This window comes from Gracilinanus agilis, chromosome 4, assembly GCF_016433145.1.
Source record: "Gracilinanus agilis isolate LMUSP501 chromosome 4, AgileGrace, whole genome shotgun sequence".
Taxonomy (NCBI): Eukaryota; Metazoa; Chordata; class Mammalia; order Didelphimorphia; family Didelphidae; genus Gracilinanus; species Gracilinanus agilis.
In genome coordinates this window covers 241,654,731-241,675,940 of record NC_058133.1, presented here as the reverse complement: position 1 = coordinate 241,675,940, position 21,210 = coordinate 241,654,731, and the positions used below count along the sequence as shown (strand labels likewise).

General features: G+C 35.5%; 1 protein-coding gene across 1 annotated transcript in view; it reads right to left on the bottom strand.

Annotated features, from left to right (window-relative positions):
- Window positions 1–21,210, bottom strand: part of ARHGAP44 (Rho GTPase activating protein 44) — a 185,008-nt gene that overhangs the window by 97,238 nt on the left and 66,560 nt on the right. The window contains exons 4-6 of the mRNA XM_044673871.1: window positions 14,193–14,269; window positions 12,922–13,033; window positions 11,257–11,333 (exon numbers count right to left, since the gene is read on the bottom strand). Of these exons, the coding sequence (XP_044529806.1) occupies window positions 11,257–11,333; window positions 12,922–13,033; window positions 14,193–14,269 (266 nt within the window). The remainder of the gene's footprint in view (window positions 1–11,256; window positions 11,334–12,921; window positions 13,034–14,192; window positions 14,270–21,210) is intronic.

Below are 21,210 nucleotides of genomic sequence, written 5' to 3'. Positions count from 1 at the left end.
TGTTCCACAATGTTTCAATTTCTGTGTATAATGTTCTTTTGGTTCTGCTCATTTCACTCTGATACAGGTCCTGTATCAGTACATATAGAAATCCTCCAGTTCATTATTCCTTACAGCACAGTAGTATTCCATCACCATCATATACCACAATTTGTTCAGCCATTCTACAATAGAGGGACACCCTCTCATTTTCCAATTTTTTGCTACCACAAAGAGCACAGGTATGAATATTTTTGTACAAAAAATTTTCATTGTAATCTCTTTAGGGTACAAACCTAGTAATGATATTTCTGGATCAAAGGGTAGGCATTCTTTTAAAGCCCTTTGGGTATAGTTCCAAATTGCTTTCCAGAATGGTTGGATCAATTCACAACTCCACCAGCAATGCATTAGTGTCCCAATTTTGACACAACCCCTCCAACATTTATTATTTTCCTTTATTGTCATATTGGCCAATCTGCTAGGTGTGAGGTGGTACCTCAGAGTTGTTTTGATTTGCATTTTGCTAATTATGAAAGGTTTAGAGCACTTTTTCATGTGCTTATTGATAGTTTCAATTTCTTTATTTGAAATCTGGCTGTTCATATCCCTTGTTATTTTCACAATCTGGGAAGTGATGGATGCCATCTTGAATGACAGGGAAGGCAGTTGGGAAACATGGAATGTTCCCAGGTGCCGTGAGCCAGGGGCAAATGGCAGTTGGCCTGACAGCATAAATATCCCTAACAGCCACTTGGAGGGGGTCTCTTTAGGTCTCTCTGGGCTCTGGAGGTCTTTTGGACAGGAGTCTCTGGACTGGGAAATCTCTGAGTGGGTGGTGAAGGGAGGCAGGGAGGTCTATGAAGAAGAGGGTAGGAATAGATCTGAATATTTCCTGATGACTGTGAGAGCTAGTGCATCACCAAACACTGGTAGTGAGAAAGCTGAGAAAATAAGATCACCAACATAGCTGCATCAATAGCATTCCCTATTCTCTGACTTGGCTGTGGCCAGGCTGGGCCAGAAGTAGTTGAGAAAGTAAAGCTCCAGCTTCTACTATATCAATAGCCTCCAGTCCTGATTGTCAACTGGGCATAGATAATAGATTGATAGGGTCTCCAATCCCCATTCCTTGTCCTGTTTATCCTTTCCCTGATTTTAGATAAAGAGAGTTTAACAAGTACCTTCCTGAGTGTTCTTTATATCATGACCCTTGGGGAGGGAGTCGACGCAGTCAGATATCAAACATGATCCAAGGCAAATCAAAGCCCTATATTAATTTATCCAACCCCAGGTTGCACTTGGAAAGGTTACCCATCCATCTAACCACTCGGGGGTCCTCCCTGGGCAACTGTTAGAAGAAAGGGGAAATTATAACAACTATCAAGGGTGATCAGAGTTGGTATTCCTCCATCATCTGCAGCTAGGGAAATACAGATAGATACAGTCACATCACTATATATCTATATCTCCTTAGGACATCCCTTTTTGTTTATAACACCCTTAACCATCTGTCAATTGGGGAATGGCTTGCTTTCTTGTACTATTGACTTAACTCCTTATAAATTTGGGAAATTAGAACTTTGTCAGAGGTTTTTGTTATAAAATTTTTTTCCTGATTTGTTGCTTCCTTTCTAATTTTGGTTGCATTGGTTTTGTTTGTACAGAAACCTTTAAATTTAATATAATCAAAATTATTCACTTTACATTTTATAATGTTCTCTGTCTCTTGCTTGGTCTTAAATTCTTTCCTTTCCCATAGATATGACAGGTAAACTATTCTATGTTCACCTAATTTACTTATAATTTCCCTCTTTGTATTTAAGTCATTTACTTATTCTGAATTTATCTTGGTATATGGTGTGAAATATTGATCTAAACCTAGTCGCTCCCATACTGTTTTTCCATTTTCTCAGCAGTTTTTGTCAAATAGTGGGTTCTTGTCCCCAAAGCTTGAATCTTTGGGTTTGTCACATGCTATCTTGCTAAGGATATTTACCCCACATCTATTCCCTTGGTCCTCCCTTCTGTCTCTTGGCCAGTACTATATTGTTTTGATGGTCACTGTTTTAGAGTACAGTTTAAGATCTGCAATTGCTAGGCCTCCATCCTTCATACTTTTTTTTTTTTAATTAGTTCCCTTGATATTCTTCATCTTTTGTTCTTCCAAATGAACTTTGTTATAATTTTTTCTAATTCTGTAAAAAAAGTTTTTTGGTAGTTTGATAGGTATAGTATTGTCATTTTTTATCATATTAGCTTATAATATCCATGTACAATTAATGGTTTTCCAGTTGTTTAGATTTAGTTTTATCTGTGTGAAAAGTATTTTGTAGTTGTGTTCATATAATTCCTGAATTTGTCTTGGCATATAGATTCCGAAATATTTTATATTACCTAGGTTGATTTTAAATGAAGTTTCTATTTCTAACTCTTCCTGTTGATTTTTATTGAAAATAAATAGAAATGCTAATGATTTATGTGGATTTATTTTGAGTCCTGTAACTTTGCTAAAATTACTAATTATTTCTACCAGCTTTTTAGTTGATTTTCTAGCGTTCTCTAAGTATCATCATACCATCTACAAAGAGTGATAGTTTAGTTTCCTCACTGCCTACTTTAATACCTTCAATTTCTTTTTCATCTCTAATTGCTACCACTAGCATATTTAGTACAATATTAAATAATAGTGACAATAATGGGCATTCCTGCTTCACTCCTGATCTTATTGGAAGGCTACTAACTTATTTCTATTGCAGATGATACCTGCTGGTGGTTTTAAATAAATACTGTTTATTATTTTGAGGAAAGGCCCTTCTAGTCCTATATTTTCTAGTGTTTTTAATAGGAATGGGTGTTGTATTTTGTCAAAGGCTTTTTCTGCATCTTAGAAGATAATGATGTGATTTCTGTTAGTTTGGTTATTTATATTATCAATTATGTTGATGGTTTTCCTAATGATAAACCAATCTTACATTCCTGGATTAAATCCCATCTGGTCATAGTGGATAATCCTTGTGATGACTTGCTATATAGGCTCTTTACAAGTATTTTATTTAAGGTTTTTGCATCTATGTTCATTAAGGAGATTGGTCTGTTATTTTCTTTTTCTGTTTTTGTTCTTTCTGGTTTGGGAATCAGTGCTGTATTTGTATCATAAAAGGAACTTGGTAAGACTCTTTTGCTTATTTTGTCAAATAGTTTGTGTTGTATTGGGATTGGTTGTTCTTTAAATGTTTATGGCCCTGGGGATTTTTTCTTAGGGAGTTCCTTGATGGCTTGTTCAATTTCTTTTTCTGAGATGGAATTATTTAAGCATTCTATTTCCTCTTTTGTTAATCTAGGCATTTTATATTTTTGTAAATATTCATCTATTTCACCTAGATTATCATATTTATTGCTATATAATTGCCAAATAATTCTTAACAATTACCTAATTTCCTCCTCTTAGAGATGAAATCACCCTTTTTCATTTTTGATACTGGTAATTTGATTCTCTTCTTTCTTTTTTAAATTAGATTTACCAGTACTTTATCTATTTTATTTGTTTTTTCAAAGTACCAGTTCCTGGTCTTATTTATTAGTTCAATAGTTCTTTTACTTTCAATTTTATTAATTTCTCCTTTGATTTTTAGGATTTCCAATTTAGTTTTTATCTAGGGATTTTTAATTTCTTCTATTTCTTTGGCTAAATTTTAGATCTCTGATGGATTATATTTTTTAGGGCATCATGATATTAAAATTTTGTGTTCTAATGTAATTTAGAAGTAAGCATTTTTCTTAATTATCTATGAACTTGAGGGATGTCTAAGTTATATTATATACTGTGGTATTATAAAGTCACTTGACTTACTGCAAAACTTTTCTATGAGCCTGACCATAATAGCTACATCCAATTTACTTTTTTATTGCATACACATAAACTTTACCACTGATAAAGGAAACTGTAAATAAAATGTATATGATTCTGATCACATAAAGAGATTGAAATAGCAGTTTGTTCATATACATAAGGATGATATTAGAAAATAAGTATTGTTTTATTAGTTTAAAGATATGAAGTAGAGAAGCTGGTTTGAGGAAGAATTGGAGTTTCAAATAGAGCTGAGAGAGAATGTTAATTTCCACTGTTGACATTTATAACTGTTATTTCTATGACAGTTACACTCTCTGGGTGTGGCATTCCAAGAGTGGGCTTCTAGCAACTGACAGTCATACGCAGGTTTCTTTCTTTCTCAGAGCTAGAGAAGGTAACATTTTTGCCTCTCTCTATTTGTCTGAGTGAAAATACTTGAAGGAGTGGAGTGTTTTCTTTTCCAACTTGGGAAACACTATTCATTTATCTGTTACTGTTCATAGATTGGTTAAACTCTGAAAAGACCAAATAAAAACTGGTCTTTCATTTGGGCTCTGAGTCTGTTAAGGCTTAGAGTCTTAACTTGATTCTTGTGGGGACTCAACCAGCTAGCCTTGGTTATCTTTATAATTTAAAGGCAAAATTAAGAGTTATAGTGGTTAGGTTTATTTAGAATAGTATAAATTTGGTTAGTTAGATCAAGGAGGATTAGCGTAGCCTGTGAACTACAGGAGAAGCGGTTCCTTGTGGGACCTGGGAGTTTATTTGGGTGGAGTTAGAATCCCTTAGAATTAGAAATCCTTTTTCATATATACATATTTAAATAAATTGCTTATTTTTCATAAACAAGAGTCTCTTTAGTGTTCCTTGTGCCTGGCCCTGAAGGGAAGTTCATCTTTGAGCTTCACTTCATTTACCACTGAAGATACTTTTGATGTTATCTATCAAAAGTATCTAGAAACAATTTTGAAACTTTATTTTCTAGTTTTTTGTCTTCATTTGTGTGTCTCATCATTATTATTTTTACATAGAGTAGGCTTTATACCATGAATGGGGAAATCTGTTAGAGAAAAGATCAAGTATATATCTATATCTATATCTATATCTATTCTATATCTATATCTACATCTATTTATTTATTAAATTTAATCAGGTTTAAGAATGAATTTAAAAGTTAATTTAAAAGCAGTTATTTTTTTTAAACCCTTGTACTTCGGTGTATTGTCTCATAGGTGGAAGATTGGTAAGGGTGGGCAATGGGGGTCAAGTGACTTGCCCAGGGTCACACAGCTGGGAAGTGGCTGAGGCTGGGTTTGAACCTAGGACCTCCTGTCTCTAGGCCTGACTCTCACTCCACTGAGCTACCCAGCTGCCTCTAAAAGCAGTTATTGAAACTTCTATAACTTCTTCCTGAATAAAGATTAAAAAATATGCTGTAGGGGGCAGCTGGGTAGCTCAGTGGATTGAGAGCCAGACCTAGAGATGGGAGGTCCTAGGTTCAAAAATCTGACCTCAGACACTTCCCAGCTGTGTGACCCTGGGCAAGTCACTTGACCCCCATTGCCTATAAAAAAAAAAGAAAAACTATTTCTAATTTGAATCTCTGCTTAGTAAAGTTATCAGCCTGCTGATTGGTTAACACCATAAATCTATAAAACTACAACCTTTAAAGTAAAAACCCACCATAGGTTGCCCTATTTCTTAAGTAAGTAATAATTATTTATTTTTCTCTCTGTGAGTCCCCTTGGAACTTCCTCAAATGGCTAGCCCATCCTTACAGTGTCTAATTCTTAAGTAACTTATTTTGAGGAACTAGGATATCTCTTAGCTTCAGTATAATACTTCTTTGCTTAAATCTTAAATTTCCTTTTATTTTAGACCATTGTTGGTCATCATTTTATTAAATTCTCTTTTATTTCATTTTTATCCTATTAGCTACATGCATACTGATCTCAAATCCTCACTTCTTGTACTTCCTATCTCTCTTACCTTAGCTACCTCCTCTTTTGCTCACTTGTCTGGCTATAATTAAAGACACATTTAATATGATTTTTAGCACTTAACAACAACAACAACAAAAAGAACCTAACTCTGTAGTGTCTACCTACTTACATTATTGTGGATGCACAATTTACACTTACCAACAAGACTTTGCTATTTGAGACTGAATACTGAGAATTTATTTGAAAATGTTTCTAATGTCATTGTTTTCAGGCATGAATGTCTAATCCCTCCTGAGGCTGTCAAACCACCCATCAGAATGAATGATTTCTGAACAGATGACCCCTATCACTATTTGCCTATCCCTAAGTAAAGAGCTGAAAGGCTACTGTTGGGAAATTTTCAGGTTAGCCCTCCCCAATGATACAGTTTTCTCAAACAATAGCATCAAATCTGAGCCAGACTATCACCCCCTGTCATTCCTTGGCCTCTCTTTAACTTTTGTCTGAGACTAAAGAGCTTATTTATATCTCCCTTTTCCCTCTCATATAGGAAACTCAGTTTTTTTGCTATTCAACACTAATGATCCATTTTACCTTCAACGACATACTACCTTTTCGATACCTCATTTTACTTGTAATTGCTCTTTCCTAAAAGAGTTTATTTCCCTCATTAAGATACCTAAAAGATTCCTATCATATGTCTCTTACATTCCCTCTACTGTTTCACTGTCCCCTGTCCATGTGTGAGGAGTAGATCCTTCCAGTCTCTTCTTCTCACAAGGGAGAATCTTTGTGAAGAAATTTTCTTTCTGTTTTTTTTCCCCCTGTGATGACTTTAAAGTTTGCTTTTGTCTTATTGACAACTCTATCTTCAGTCTTGTTCTTCCCTAGTAGCTCCTACTTTCTCTTTTTGTGACTCCAAACAGAAAGAGTCATTCCTCAGCAGTTGTACTTATTTTCCTTATTCAAGCTTGATATCTCTGTCAAGATAAATGATACTGGTACTTCTATGTCTATCTTGGCCCAAGTGACCTTTTAAATTTGAAATTTTAAAATTCCAAATTAAGATCTTAGTCAAGTCTGCAAAGTGACATTCTTCTTTCTGATTTGCTGGCCTCAACTTTAACTTCACTCAGAAACCTTGCCACCTTCCCTAAACCCTTAGTCATTAGAAACACAGTTAAAGAAACTCCCACCTTGTGGATGCCCTCTGTTAAACCACTATGACTTCTTGAATTGAACATTTTCTTGAATTTGAACTTTTCCTTGCCACAAGTGAGCAAGTTCTTCACTGGCAAAAGAATTCAACTCATGTTTTCCCTTTTTACTATCCTTCCCATAGTATAAGATTCAGCTCTAAAAACTTTGGGCACTTTGCTCTCTCTTTTTGACAGATTGTTGCAAGTTGCCCCATCTAAGAACATAAACAGAATGGTGTGGCATCTGGGGCCTCTGCAGCCCTTGCAGTTCCAAACTTCTCACACTTCTGATCAAAGAAGTGAGGGAGTTGGTTGTATGAAGGTAACTGTTAGATTATTTATAATAAATGAGACTGTTGAGAAACCTTTCTCTAACATCTTGTGATCCCAAGGTATCTAGTGAACTATCAATGTGTCTCTCTCACCAAAAACCATACTTTGAGAATACTGTTCTTTGAGAACACAGACAAATTTCTTCTTCTGGCCATTCCTGCTACTCTGGATTGCCAATAGCAATGGCACTCCTGCTTCCTCCAACTTCTTTCAACTGCTGCTTGCATCTCACAGCAGCTGCTGTCTAACATATATACTGCCTGTGCTTTAGAAGAGATTTTGCCATTTCAAATTAATACATATATAATTAATAATATGTGCATTTATCTAAATTTTGTGATCCTACATGTAAATCAATATATTCCCCACATTTTAACCACAAGGGAAATATGCTTTTCTAAAGCTCTTAAGTAACTCATTTAAGTTCTCCTTTAAAAATCTGGATGCTATACCACTTGGTACCTATATGTTTAGTATTGATATTATTTCATTGTCTATGGTACCTTGTAGCAAGATAAAATTTCCTTCCTTATCTTTTAAAATTAGATCTATTTTTATTTTAGCTTTGTCTGAGATCATGATTGCTATCTCTGCTTTTTTTACTTTAGCTGAAAGGATAATAAATTCTACTCCAGCCCTTTACCTTGTTGTATGTGACTGTGCTTGCATATTGCAGGATTCTGGTTTTTAATCCATTTTGCCATCTGCTTCTGTTTTACAGGTGAATTCATCCCATTCACATCTACAGTTATGACAACTATTTCCCTACATATTCTGTTTCTTCTTCTTCTATCTCTTTTAATTTTGACTCTCCTCATGAGTGTTTTACTTCTCTGATCATTGTCTCCCCCAATCTGTCTTCCCTTTAAGTTAATATAGATTTATATATATGAATGTGTACATTATTGTCTTTTTTAGTTAAATCTGATGAAAGTAGGGTTTGAGAGTTGTCCTCCATTCTTCCATCTTCCTCTCTATTGAAATAGCTTTTCAAGTCTCATTTAATTTTTAATTTAATTAATTTATAATTTGTTATAAATTAATTAATACTTAATCTGGCTCATTCTATCTATCTCTTCCCTCTTCTTCCAGTGCAGTCTTCTATCTTCTCCTATTAATTTTTTGAATTTTATCCCATTACAAAGAATTCATACCACATCCTCTATCTATGTATATTCCAATTCCCCTAATGTTGACAAAATTTATAGAGGTTATAAAATATTTATCTCTCCATATAAGAATATTCACAGTTAACAGTTTAACTTTATTGAATCCCTTTCATTTTCATTTTCTCTTTCCTGTTTACTTTCTTATCTTGCTCCTGAGTCTTCTGTTTGAATGTCAAATTTTCTATGCAGCTCTGATCTTTTCATTCAGAATTATTAAAAGTTCTTAATTTCATTAAGTATCCATTTTTGCCTTGAAGGATTATGCTGAGTTTCACTGGATAGACGATTCTTAGTTGCAATATTAGTTCCTTTGCCTTCCAGAATATCATAATCCAAGCCCTGTGATTCTTTAAAGTTAAAGATGTTAAATCCTGTGTAATTGTGATTGTGACTCCATGGTATTTGAATTGTTTCTGGCTGCTTTAAGTATTTTTTTCTGTGGTCTGGAAGCTCTGGAACTTGGCTATAATATTTCTGGGATTTTTATTTTTGGGATCCTTTGCAGGAGGTGATCAGTGTCTTCTTTCAATTTTTATTTTGCCCTCTGATTGTAGAATGTCAGGGAAGGTTTTCTTGATAATTTCTTGGAATATGATGTCTAGGTTATTATTTTTTTTGCTCATGGTTTTAAGGTAGTTTAATAATTCTTAAATTATCTCTTTGTAGTCTATTCACCAGTTCAATTGTTTTTCTTCACATTTTCTTCTTGAAATCTCATATAGTCATTAATTTATACTTGTCTAATTCTAATTTTTAAGGAACTATTTTTAAATGAAGTTATATGAAGATACATTTGGTTAGTTCTACTTTTTATGAACTTTTCTTCAGTGGATTTCTGTACTCATGTTTCCATTTGGCCAATTCTAGGGAGTTTTTTTTTTTTTGCAGATATTTGATATCCTTTCTCACTTTTTTTCTTTACCAAACTATGGATTCTTTTTTCATTGTTTTCCTACTTTATACTCTCATTTCCCCTCAATTTTTCTTCTATTATTTTATTTTTAAAGTCCTTTTTGAGTTCTTCCATGAGATCTTTTTGGGTTTGAGACAATTTACATTTTTATTTTATTTTTTTTTTAAACCCTTAGCTTCTGTGCATTGGCTTATAGGTGGAAGAGTGGTAAGGGTGGGCAATGGGGGTCAAGTGACTTGCCCAGGGTCACATAGCTGGGAAGTGTCTGAGGCCAGATTTGAACCTAGGACCTCCTGTCTCTAGGCCTGACTTTTATTTACCTTTTTCTTTGATGCTTCATGTGTAGTTATTTTGAAAACACTGTCCTCTTCTATATTTGTATCTTGAGCCTCCCTGTCACAATAGTAACATTCTAGGATTAGATTCTCTTTTTTTGTTTTATGTTCATTCTTACCAGGTTATTGTGTAATTTTTTTTTACTGTATAGTAAAATTGAGTTCTTCTTGTGGGTGGGAAAGAGTCCCATGTTCCTTATGCTTGGGATAGACTTAGGACTTTGCTTCTGGTTTGCATCAGGTCTTAGGATATAGCTGTTGGCTTATACTAGTAGGGGGCTTCACTACTGGCTTGCACTGGTGAGAGACCTCATTGCTGACTTATATTGGAGAGTAAATCCTAACTGCTGGCCAGTATCAAGGGTCAGGGCCTTGTTGCTGGCCAGCCCCAGGAATGGGGCCTTGCAGGAGGCTTGCATCATGTTTGGGCCACACTGCTGAGGAAGTAGGGCCTTGTGTGGTTCTGCTCTTGGTGCTGTCTGCTTTTGGGCTGCCTGCTTGGACTTCATACCCCTCCAACCCCAAGGAGACATAGTTCTTGTGCTGATCCTCTAAGCTGCTCTGGTCTATAAAACTGCTTCATTTCTCCAAAATTTGAGATGAGACTTTTGTTTAAGATTATTTGGAGGAGAATTTGAGAAGGTTTAGAAAGGTTGTTATCTCACTCCATGGTCTTTGCACCAGAAGTCTAGAAGGTGTGATTTTACCTGGGATTTAAAAGGAGTCAGGGAAGTGGCAGGCAGAGATAAGGGGGGTGGGGAGCATTCCCTGAACGAGAGACAGTAAGTGAAAATCCCAATAGTCTATAGTCTAGACATGAAGTGTCTAGAAATCCCAATTAGTCTGTAGTCTAGACATGTCTAGACAATAGTCTAGACATGAAGTGAAAGGACCTGCACCAGGGTGGTGGCAATGTCAGAGGAGAGAAAGGGGTGTGTAGTATACATATACAGAGGACAGAAGGGTGAGAGATGTTATAAAAGTAAAATTGTTAGACTTTGGCAATTGATTGGATATAGGGAGTGAGAGGATTTTAAGGATTATGCCTAGGTTGTGATCTACAGAATTTCAACCAAAAAACAGTTTGTTCTTCCAAAATCAAATAGGAAGCAGTGTGAATATAGAGGGAAGACACTAAAGCAGAAACTTATACTATATTATCTATATCCATGTTCATGAACTTATAAATCACTCCCCACCCCCATAGATCAATAGGACAGGAAAATGTGCACAGAGAACACAGCAAAAATGTGATCATATAAAATGTAGGACATCTGCTAAATTAGTGTTGCAAATCATTTTGAAATATCAAGACTTTGACATTTGGTCACAAAGTAAAAAGAGGTAGATAACTTTGGGAGAAAAATAGCTATACTTAAGGGGCTTTAAAACATCTAAGAATTGTCACAGATTAAAAGACTGCTTATCATTTTATACCCCAGATCAGGTTGAACACATGAGAAGCATCCTAACCAGAATCATCTAATAAGCTAGCACAAATGAGATACCAAAAACTGTCCCCTTTTTACCTTGTTCGGGAAGAATCCATGTCCAGCACTAACTTTGCTAAATGTTTCCTTTGCTTTTGAATATTTGGAATTTCCACCTGTAATAATAAGAAATAATAGTGTTGGTTTTGATTTACTGTTTGTTACAACAGAAAGTTCAATGGAGATTCAGCATGGTTTCAAGCTATGGTATAAAAATGTGTTATCAAAAGAAGTTTTTAAAAAGTTGATAGTGGAAAACAAAATCCAGATGAATCTGATGTATGTGAATGTGTGATGGTTATGAGTTTGCTAAAGAAATTTCATTAGTTTGCCAGAATAAAATTTCATATATTCCTTTTATTCTAGACTTCAGTTTAATAGAGCAAGTTAACCCTCTGCAGAAGAAAAGAGGAAAAAGAGAGGATGAGGTGGTAGGCAAATCTAAATTAAAGGCATAGTTCAAAATTAATCACTAAGAAGAGAATGTTATTCTTTTTTTGTTGTGTAAGACCTTTAATTTAATTATTTTTTCCTTTTTTAGAAACTCTAAAATTATTATTCTTATGCAGCATTTTTGCTAATTATATGGAGTTTTTAATTCTCTTTTAGAACAATTTAAAAATGATAATTCTTCTGCAGTAACATTTTTGTTTCAGGCCCAGCAGACATGGTGTAGATAAGTGAGAATCAGAAAATGAAATGGACTAAAAATAGAAATAAATCATCATTGCCTGAGATCTTCACATAAGGAAATAATATGAATGAATGCCAGTATTTAGAATAAAACACCAGCCCTAAAGAAAGTATGAAAAAGTATTTCCATTTTCATAGCCAAAGCTGAATTGAGTGACTTGCACAATATAACACTTAGCAATAGCAGAAAAGCAATAGAAGCATTACAATTAAAGATGGACTGTTCAATATAAGTATAATCTCAAAATTTCAAGGTCAAAGAAGCAAGAAAAGAATAGACCACATATTTATCTTTTCAGAAATATCTAAGACAATGTCAGACAATATCTAAGGTAATATTCACATTGCCTCTAAATACAAAGGAATACATTATCAGGTATTATCTGACATCAGGAATTTGGGTCTAAGACCAAAGACTCTTAGCTATCCAAAAAACAAATGCTATTTAAATCTCTCTGTGAAGACTTCCCAGCAATTACACCAAATATATTATCTGTTCATTTATATGACAAATCCTTAGGTTGTATAGAGAGTTGAGAGGAGGGAGGAAAGAGAATTTTACAGAGAAGAGTAGATTATGATTTTTGTTAAGGTAGAAGTTCATGATTTTTTAAAAGTCTCTTTTCTCTTTTCTTTTCTTCCCTTTTGTTCCTTTTTCTTTCTTGAAAAGCTGTGGTAATTGAGGCATATTGGAATAGAGAAGACTTATAATGATACTAAAGTACTTAAGTGAGAGGGTTGGAGTTTGGCAAAGTGAAGGGAAGAGGGTTATGTATACCTGTCAGGTAAGACTTCAAGTTCTATTTAGTAGATACTGATTTACTCATTAATCTATCATTTCACATTCTAAAGTTTGACATGACAAATCATAGATGAAAAATATATTCATTTTCCTGAAATACTGGTGTCAGGTGGCAAGCTATAAAGATGGAAAAGGAAGGGAGAATACTTTTCAAAGAGTTTAAGATGCAAGCCTATTTCACTCTCACTCACTCACTCCCTATTCCTTACCTCTGCCAGTACAAACAGTGGCTCAATCACATCCCTCTCTACTTGTAATTCAAAATGGATAAGTTCCTGGGCTAGTTTGTCCTCTGTTTCACCACATAATTTCAGCATATTCCTGAAAAAACAAAATAAGAAAACAATGAAGAGATCAATAGAATGGGATAACACACCAGTATTTTTGTCATTATCTTGGCTGAGTAAATTTTCATCAGGATATACAACCAAAAAACCCTTTTTGCTTTTTCTGGAGATCAACCTTCCTAATTTATGTTGTTCCCTTTTATTTCTGAGATCAAAGAAATCATCCCACATTGGGGGAAGTGGGACCTGCTATGTGACTGGGACTATGAAGGTCAAGAAGCATGAAGGATGCTACTACATTTTCCAAATATGCATATGCTCCAAACAGCCATCTTCCTCTTTCAGTATGAGAGAGCTTCCTTGGCATGTCCTTTTCTAGATCAAAAAAACCCCCTTTTTATAGGCTAAGAAAACCAAATAGATGAGGGCCCAAAGGTAAGATACATGTTTTTCTGACTCTAATACTGGTTAGTTGTTTAACCATGGGCAATTTAAATACCATAAGCTTTAGTGTCCTTCTCTGTGTAGTGAGGATTATAACTCTATCACTATATAACTTTATTGATTTGTGATGAAAACACTCTATAAACTTTAATGTGTTTTAGAAATGTGAATGAGTTGTTTTTGAAATGGCAAATGTGCTTGAAAATGATTCTCCAAATAGGTTTTATTTTGTTCTGTTTCACTAAATCCAATGACTTCTAGGTTGTATCTAAGGCTTTTTTATATATAATTAAAGTTAGTTAATTAGTATTATAGTGAAACCCATTATAATCATTTGGAATGAATCAAATAATTTATTCCTCACTTCCACTCTTTTTCCCCCACCCAGTAGAATTTAATCTCTGTGAAAGTAAGAGTTATTTTGTTTTAAAATAGTAGTCACTTAATAACTGTCTATTGAATTGCATGTCCTACAAAATATAGCATATACTATAGATACAGAAAATGTTCGTTTGCCAGGTAACAGAGAGTCTCTTCTATAGACTTATCTTCAAATGGGCAAAATTCACTTTAGATATGCCCTCTCTTCATAAGCATCCTAAAGCTTTTCTTCTGAGGAGCTGCTGAAGGCATTTTTGCTATGCTATGGTTAAGTTCAAGCACATAAGAAATACCATTGCTAGGACACACTTAATATTTAGAACTTCTCTGCTGACTTAGCATGAACTTTTGAGTACAATGTCTCTTACCCAAGGAGCGTTTCATCCCCTAAGATAGCTGATCCTTCCATTAAACACTGAGCCAGTGCTGTCAAAGGTAACTTTTTCTGGAAAAAAAAGTTTTATGTGAGAAATGTTCCCAAAGATGTATCAGACAGAGCAAAACAGCAAGGCTTCAGACAACCGCCCAGAAGTTTCTATTATTTATAGAGAAACACCTCCATACTGAAACAAAAAGTTAAATATGCAAAAATCATTTTTCAAAAGATATTGTACTGGGTCTAGTAGTAATATTACCACTCTTTCCCTTCTTTTACAAAACCCAAAGTAAATATTGCATACTAGAATAAAAAGCAGAGAGAGAGAGTGTGTGAAAAAGACAAAAAACATAAAGGTGGTGGGGATATACATAGAGCAAAGGCTTAATTTTGAAGGACAAAAAAAAATTACTCCTTCTTAGGAAAGTGCTATTGAATACCCTTAGATAAATGGTTTGAGGAAAAAGCCAAGATTTGGGAAGGTTTGCATCTCCAGATCTTTTGTTGCTAGAAAAATGTGGAATTGTAAATGCTATGAAAGAAGTTACCAAGTAGTACTGGATATTCTCCATTGATAGGCCTGCTGTGATAATATATTATATAATTATATTATATAGAAATAATATATAATGATAATATATACTATAATTCTGTTATCAAAAGGTAGCTATTTGGTGCAGTGGATAGGGAGTTGCCCTTGGTGTCAGGAAGGTCAAAAAATTTTTGCCTCATATATATATATATATTTATATATATTAGCTGTGTGACCCTAGGCAATTCATGTAACCTCTATCTGCCTCCATTTTCTCAATTGCAAAATGGGAATTATAACAACCTCAAATGATTGTTATAGGGATCAAATAAGATAATATTTGTAAAGTACTTAAAACAATTCTTTAGCACAGGCTCTTCTAACTCTAAATCTCAGACCTGTGACTAGATCCCTCCACTTATGTCTCAACATGGTGTTCAGGTGATTTAAAATTACATAAGGTACAGACTCACTCACTTTAGAGATGATTATTACTGAAAAATGGTCTTCAGTAATGAGTATTTTTGCCCAGAACAATTTATAAAATTATGTACTAATGTGTGGAGGGAAGGTAATCTTTTGACTGGAAATATATTACTGAAATTACTTATCTTTCAGAATATAAAAGAAGAATAAATAGTCCAATGATTCTAACATATTACAGTTAATTTTTGTTAATCTGACTTTTCTTAAATTCAAACAAGTATTTAAAGTCATTCTGTTGTTAAACCATCTATTCCAAGATATTTAAGGGGAATGCTACCAGGTTCTCCTAGCCCAATAGATTTTACACAGCCACTCCAAAAATTGTATTTTATTCTGCTTTCTATATTTGTAACTACAGTAGAAGATTCTTTTAGGAAGGGAGGGGGGAAGTGATTATGACTAATCTTTATTCTGATATCTTTCTTGAAGCATAGACTTAACCATATTACCCATTTTGTCAGTAAACTCCAATGGATTCCTCTAGGATCAAATATAAAGTCTTCTGTTTAATATTTAAATCCTTTCAAGACTTCACACTTTCCTACCTTTCTAGTATTTTTATACTTTATTCTCCTGTATATACTCTATGATCCAGCTACATTAGCATCCTTGTTATTTCTCCTATACAATATCTCCAAATTCCATTACAAAATGCTGTATACTCTAACTTAGCTTCCCTGATTCCCTTTATTATTTAGCTCAAATTTTACTTCCTTGTGGAAGGCTTTCTTGATCCTTCTTGTTGCTAGGACCTTCCCTTTGAGATTACCTTCTATCCATTCTCTCTCTCTCTGTCTCTGTCTCTCTCTGTCTCTCCCATGAGGATTTTTTTATATCACCCACTCCTCTGCCCAGCAGTCCAATGGGAGTGCTTCCTCCCTCCCCTGTCTGGGGTAAGGGTGTGCAGCTCACATGTGGGGTGAGCATGGCAGTTTGGGCACTCAGTCTCTAAAAGGTTCATCACCACTGGCCATTAATCAACGTAGGTGGAAAGATCAGCAGGTCACAAAAGAATTTAATTTCAATTAAACCATCTAAGCTATAAATAGAAACAGTAGAAAATTAACAGAGGAATTACAATTAGAGATGGATGATTCAATATAAGTAAAATTCCAAAGATTCAAGAAGTCAAAGAAGCAAGTTGCCTGATTTCTGGTACTGCAAAGAGAGCAATAATAAACATTTAAGCCTTTTGATTCCTTCTTTTGTATTTTTGAAGTATAAGTCTATTAGTGGTACTGCTGGATCAAGGAGTATGTATAATTTAGTGTCTTTTGGGACATAGTTCTAAATGGCTTTTAATGGCTTAAATTAATATCTGCCTCCACCTGTTTTCCTGAAGCGACTCTGATAAACTGTCATGTTCCCTTAATGGTATCTTCGCCAATGTGAATGAGTATGAGTTGGAATCCTAGAATTGCTTTAAATGGACCTATCAGTCTGTCCCAGGAATACTTAATGAGAAGATTTGAAACATTTCCTAATTCTGACTCTATTCATGACAGGTATAGAAATAATTCTGATCATGATCTGTTTTGTATTATAATGCATGCAGCACCAGCTAATCAATTCTTTCATTGTCTGAAGGAGAAAATTTTCATTTGGATTACAAGATGGTAGGAATTGAGAGAGGATACATTTCTGTGTCACCAATTTGGTTGGTATATCTTTTAGCCCTCTTTTTCGATTTGTTGCCAGAATGGTACTGTTAGGGTTAAGTTTCCTGCTTCCCTTAAATTTCTTTCAAACCAAATTGAAATGTTACCTTTATTCCATTTGGAACATTTTAAAGTTCATACTTGTTTTAAATTAACTCATTGAAAAAACCTTTGAGGAAATGTTATATGCAAGCTACTTTGTTAGAAGCTATGGAAACAACAAAGATAAATAAGACTGAAGCTCAAGATATAGTGGGAGAGATAAAAAAAATATGGGATTAAGCAAAGTACAAGGTGGTACTTTGGATAAGGAATAGCATTTTCCAGAGATAGGGTATATCAGACATAAATCTATTTGACTCTGAGTTGAAATTCAAATTATTTTTTTTCTGCTTTATATCTCTCTCTGAGTCTATGGCAACTGAAGGCCTATTCAATCTTCTCTAATCTTAGATAATGAGGTACCCCGCTACTAGCATTTAAAATGTTCTAGAAGATTACAAAATCCTATTTTGGTATTTGTGTTTAGACTCAGATTTAGGGCTGAGTTGTTTGCATCATATTGTTGTTCAGTTGTGTCTGACTCTTCATCCAAAAGCCCACATAGGATGGGGGCTACTAGTAAAGTCAGTGCCAGCACAGGTAAACAAGTCACGCAGCATGACTAAGAATGGGTTGGAAACATGTGTGGCAGGAAGAGGTTCCTCCAGAGAAAGCCCCAAGGTGTTCAGAAAGCCCCAGAATAGGGATCTTGGAAACCCTGGGGAATGATAGTACTCAAATGGGAATGATAACCTCAGTTTTAGGGTTACTAGCACTAGATACTCAATTCAGAAATGTAAAAGAACAAAGTCACAAAAACTCAGGGAGGAGAGGGAATATAGGAATAGGAGTGAAGAAAATTGAGTAAGAGGTAAAGTCTATTATGAACTGAGACTGAGAAAAGGCCACTGTATCTAATGAACCAAAAGATTATTAGTGGCTCTGGAATGGGCAGTTTATATTGGGATGGAAGTAAAGAATTTGTAGGCAGTTTTCCCCCCCTCTAGGAATCTGACTGAAAAATGGAAATAGATATAGAATAATAGTTTGAGGGGTTGGGGCAAAGTGAATTTTATGGAAAGATGGTTGGAACCTAGACATATTTGGGGTTAGCAAGGAAGGAACTGGTGGAAAAGAAGATTGAAAGTCAGGAAAAGAGAGAGATGATTAAAGGGTGATCCTCTTGGAGAAGGTAGGAGGTGAAAGGAATCAAGGAAAAGGATACTGACTTTAGTAAGGTAAAGGATCACCTATATCCATCCATCTCTGTTCCTAGGGCAAAGGAGAAGAAAATGGAGGATAATGTTGAAGAGATGTAAAGTGAAGAATTAGGGAGAAGAATCACTGAGACAGATGGTCTAAATTTTTCCCTTTAGAGTATGAGGTAAAGTCCTCTGCTAGGAGATGGGGTAATAGAAAATGGAGCATAAGCCTAAAGAAAAGATGTTGGAATTTAAGTTATTAGTAAAACAGTTGGTGTGCAGTGAGGGCACAGTTGAGATGAGATAAGATAAACATAAACATGTTTTCTTCCTGTGGCATTTATGGGCATCTGAGCAGGGGTAGAGAAGGCAGATAATTTGAGTGGTCCAGGGCTGCAGTTTAGAAAAGGAGGAGTGGCAACAGGACAGGGAATATATTGAGCTGATCAATCACAGTGTCAAGATTTCAAATGGAGGAAATTGAAGAGGGAAACTAAGGAGAGGGGGATTGACTAGTTTCCTGTCATGATGATAAACAAATTAAAGAGGACTGAAGTACAGAGTCTATGGGCTAAATGGAGAAATCTCGGGTTTCTGGAACACATAGATGGGACACACAATTAGATAAGAAGTATGACCTCCTTCCTACTGCCTCATTTTTCAACAAAACTTTATTTTTCTTCTTCCTCACAATATCATCTTTCCTTCTTCTAAAAGGTAGAAAAGGCTCATTTTCCTTGAGGTGAGAGAGACAATAATTTATTGAATCAATACCCTGACATTTTATGGTTGGAAAAAGCATGAAACACTTTACATAACTATACTTTATTTTCAATAGAGAAGGTGGAAGCCTAAGTAGTGCCAAGATATAGTGTTGGAAGAATGGTGAAAACATAGCTGCCTTCCAAACAGCTGACCAAGGCTGAATTCTGGATCAATGAATATGTAGATTTTAAAAATTAAACATGGTGTAATGGACAAAATATTGGACTTGGAGTTAGGAAAACTTGGGTTCATATTCTATCTCAGACACTTACTTTATGAACTTAGATAAACCACGTAACTTCTCTGGTTAAGAAAACATGTTTTCTTAACTTTACGATGAGAATGTTGGACTTAACTTCTAAGGACTCATAATTACTTAAACATGATTGTTGGACATAATAGCAAAAAGAGACTGTGAGAAATAGTCTGCAGTGATTAATAATTATATTTCAAAGGAGAAATGATTTCATGAATATGGTTATTCTTCTGGACAATACAACTTGCAATTTCTCTATATCCTATGCAATTTTTGTTGCCTACAAAATTTCCACAAGAAATCCATCCAAAACACTGGAGGTCTTTGTCTAGATCTTTTTTTTTTTTTTAACCCTTGTACTTTGGTGTATTGTCTCATAGGTGGAAGATTGGTAAGGGTGGGCAATGGGGGTCAAGTGACTTGCCCAGAGTCACACAGCTGGGAAGTGGCTGAGGCCGGGTTTGAACCTAGGACCTCCTGTCTCTAGGCCTGACTCTCACTCCACTGAGCTACCCAGCTGCCCTTTGTCTAGATCTTTTAACATTTTGTGGCTATCAGTAAAACATCAAGCACAAAATCATTTTTACTCCTCACTCTTGCTACAATGAGAATTTACTATTCTGAACCCCTATTCTCTAGTTACTACAACAACCTCACCTTTTGATTATATTAAGAACAAGGCCTGAGGCTTATCTGTATAAAGGAGAAGCTTGTGCATTCTGAGAGGAAGCCAGAAGCCTTGAGGCTCCCGGGCACCCAGAGGACACTTGCCTCTGGTCCCAAGTGACTCTTGGCTTCGAGAAAACTGGCATCTGACATGGCCTGAGGTCAATTTTGGCTAATCAGAAGGAACCAGGAAAGTGACATCATTGAATGTATAAGTTTGGGTTGGAAAAAGAAGTTGAACTCTTTGGTGTGGAAAAGATGGTGAGATGAGTTACCTAAGGAGGTTGGGCAAGGGCTGGCAAGGTAAGGAGGCTTGGGAAGGGAAACAGTTGATCACATGTGGCTGGTGTCTTTTCTTTCTCTAACTCACTTTTTATTATTTAATAAATAATTATAAATTAAGATGCAGTCTCAGAATTTTTATTTCAACACTATAAACATAAGTAACATTTCCTTTTCTAACTAAAAGGACAGGAGATAGAGACTAGATTCATAAACTTGTGGATGAGAAAATTACCATTATCAAGGCAAGTCAGCACTTTCTCAAATAACTTATAGACTTAGAGAGTTGCTTTACAGCATGAAGATGCTAAGTGACTAGTCCAGAGGCACATAACCAGCATGTGACAGAAATAGGACTTGAATTCAAGTCTTTCTGGCTCTGAGGTCAACTGTCTACTTACTATGTCATACTGCTCCTCCTTTTTATAGCATACAGACATGAAATTATGTGTACTAAACATTATTTCTTGGTATGAAATGCAATATTAATTAAAACGCTAACTGAAATTAATCATGACTATAGAAGGGTAGACGGAAACCGCCAAGGACGGTCCCAAGCCCAGCTGAAAAAGGAGGAGGATTGGGTGCAAGGCTAGCAACCTCACCCCGTAAAAATCACACTTGCTACAGAAACTGCAACCTCATTAAACCAACAAAACCAATGATCGCCTAGTCTGGAAGATTGCTCTCCAACAGAGTCCATGACGCGTGCTGGCAAAAGCCAACAAACTCCAGGTCTTTGTTGACGGGTGCCTGCGTCACATCTTGGACATCGGATGGCCTGAGGGGATCTCCAATGCCAGACTCTGGGGGGGAACAGTTCGGTGTCCCATCAGTCAGGACCCTATGAAAATTGGAGGACAGTGTTGCCGGACAGGCACTGAGCTGGGGCCCACCAGGGAGGAGGAGGGTTGGGGGGCCAAAGCAGACCTGGCGGAGATATGCCGAGAATGAGACAGGGACCGTCGGAGTGACATGGGCCCAGTTGGGGGAAGTTGCCCAGAACAGAGTCCGTTGGCGTGAGATGGTTGCGGCCCTATGCTCCTCTGGGAGTCAATAGGAATAATAATAATAATAATAATAATAATAATAATAATAATAATAATAATAATAATAATAAT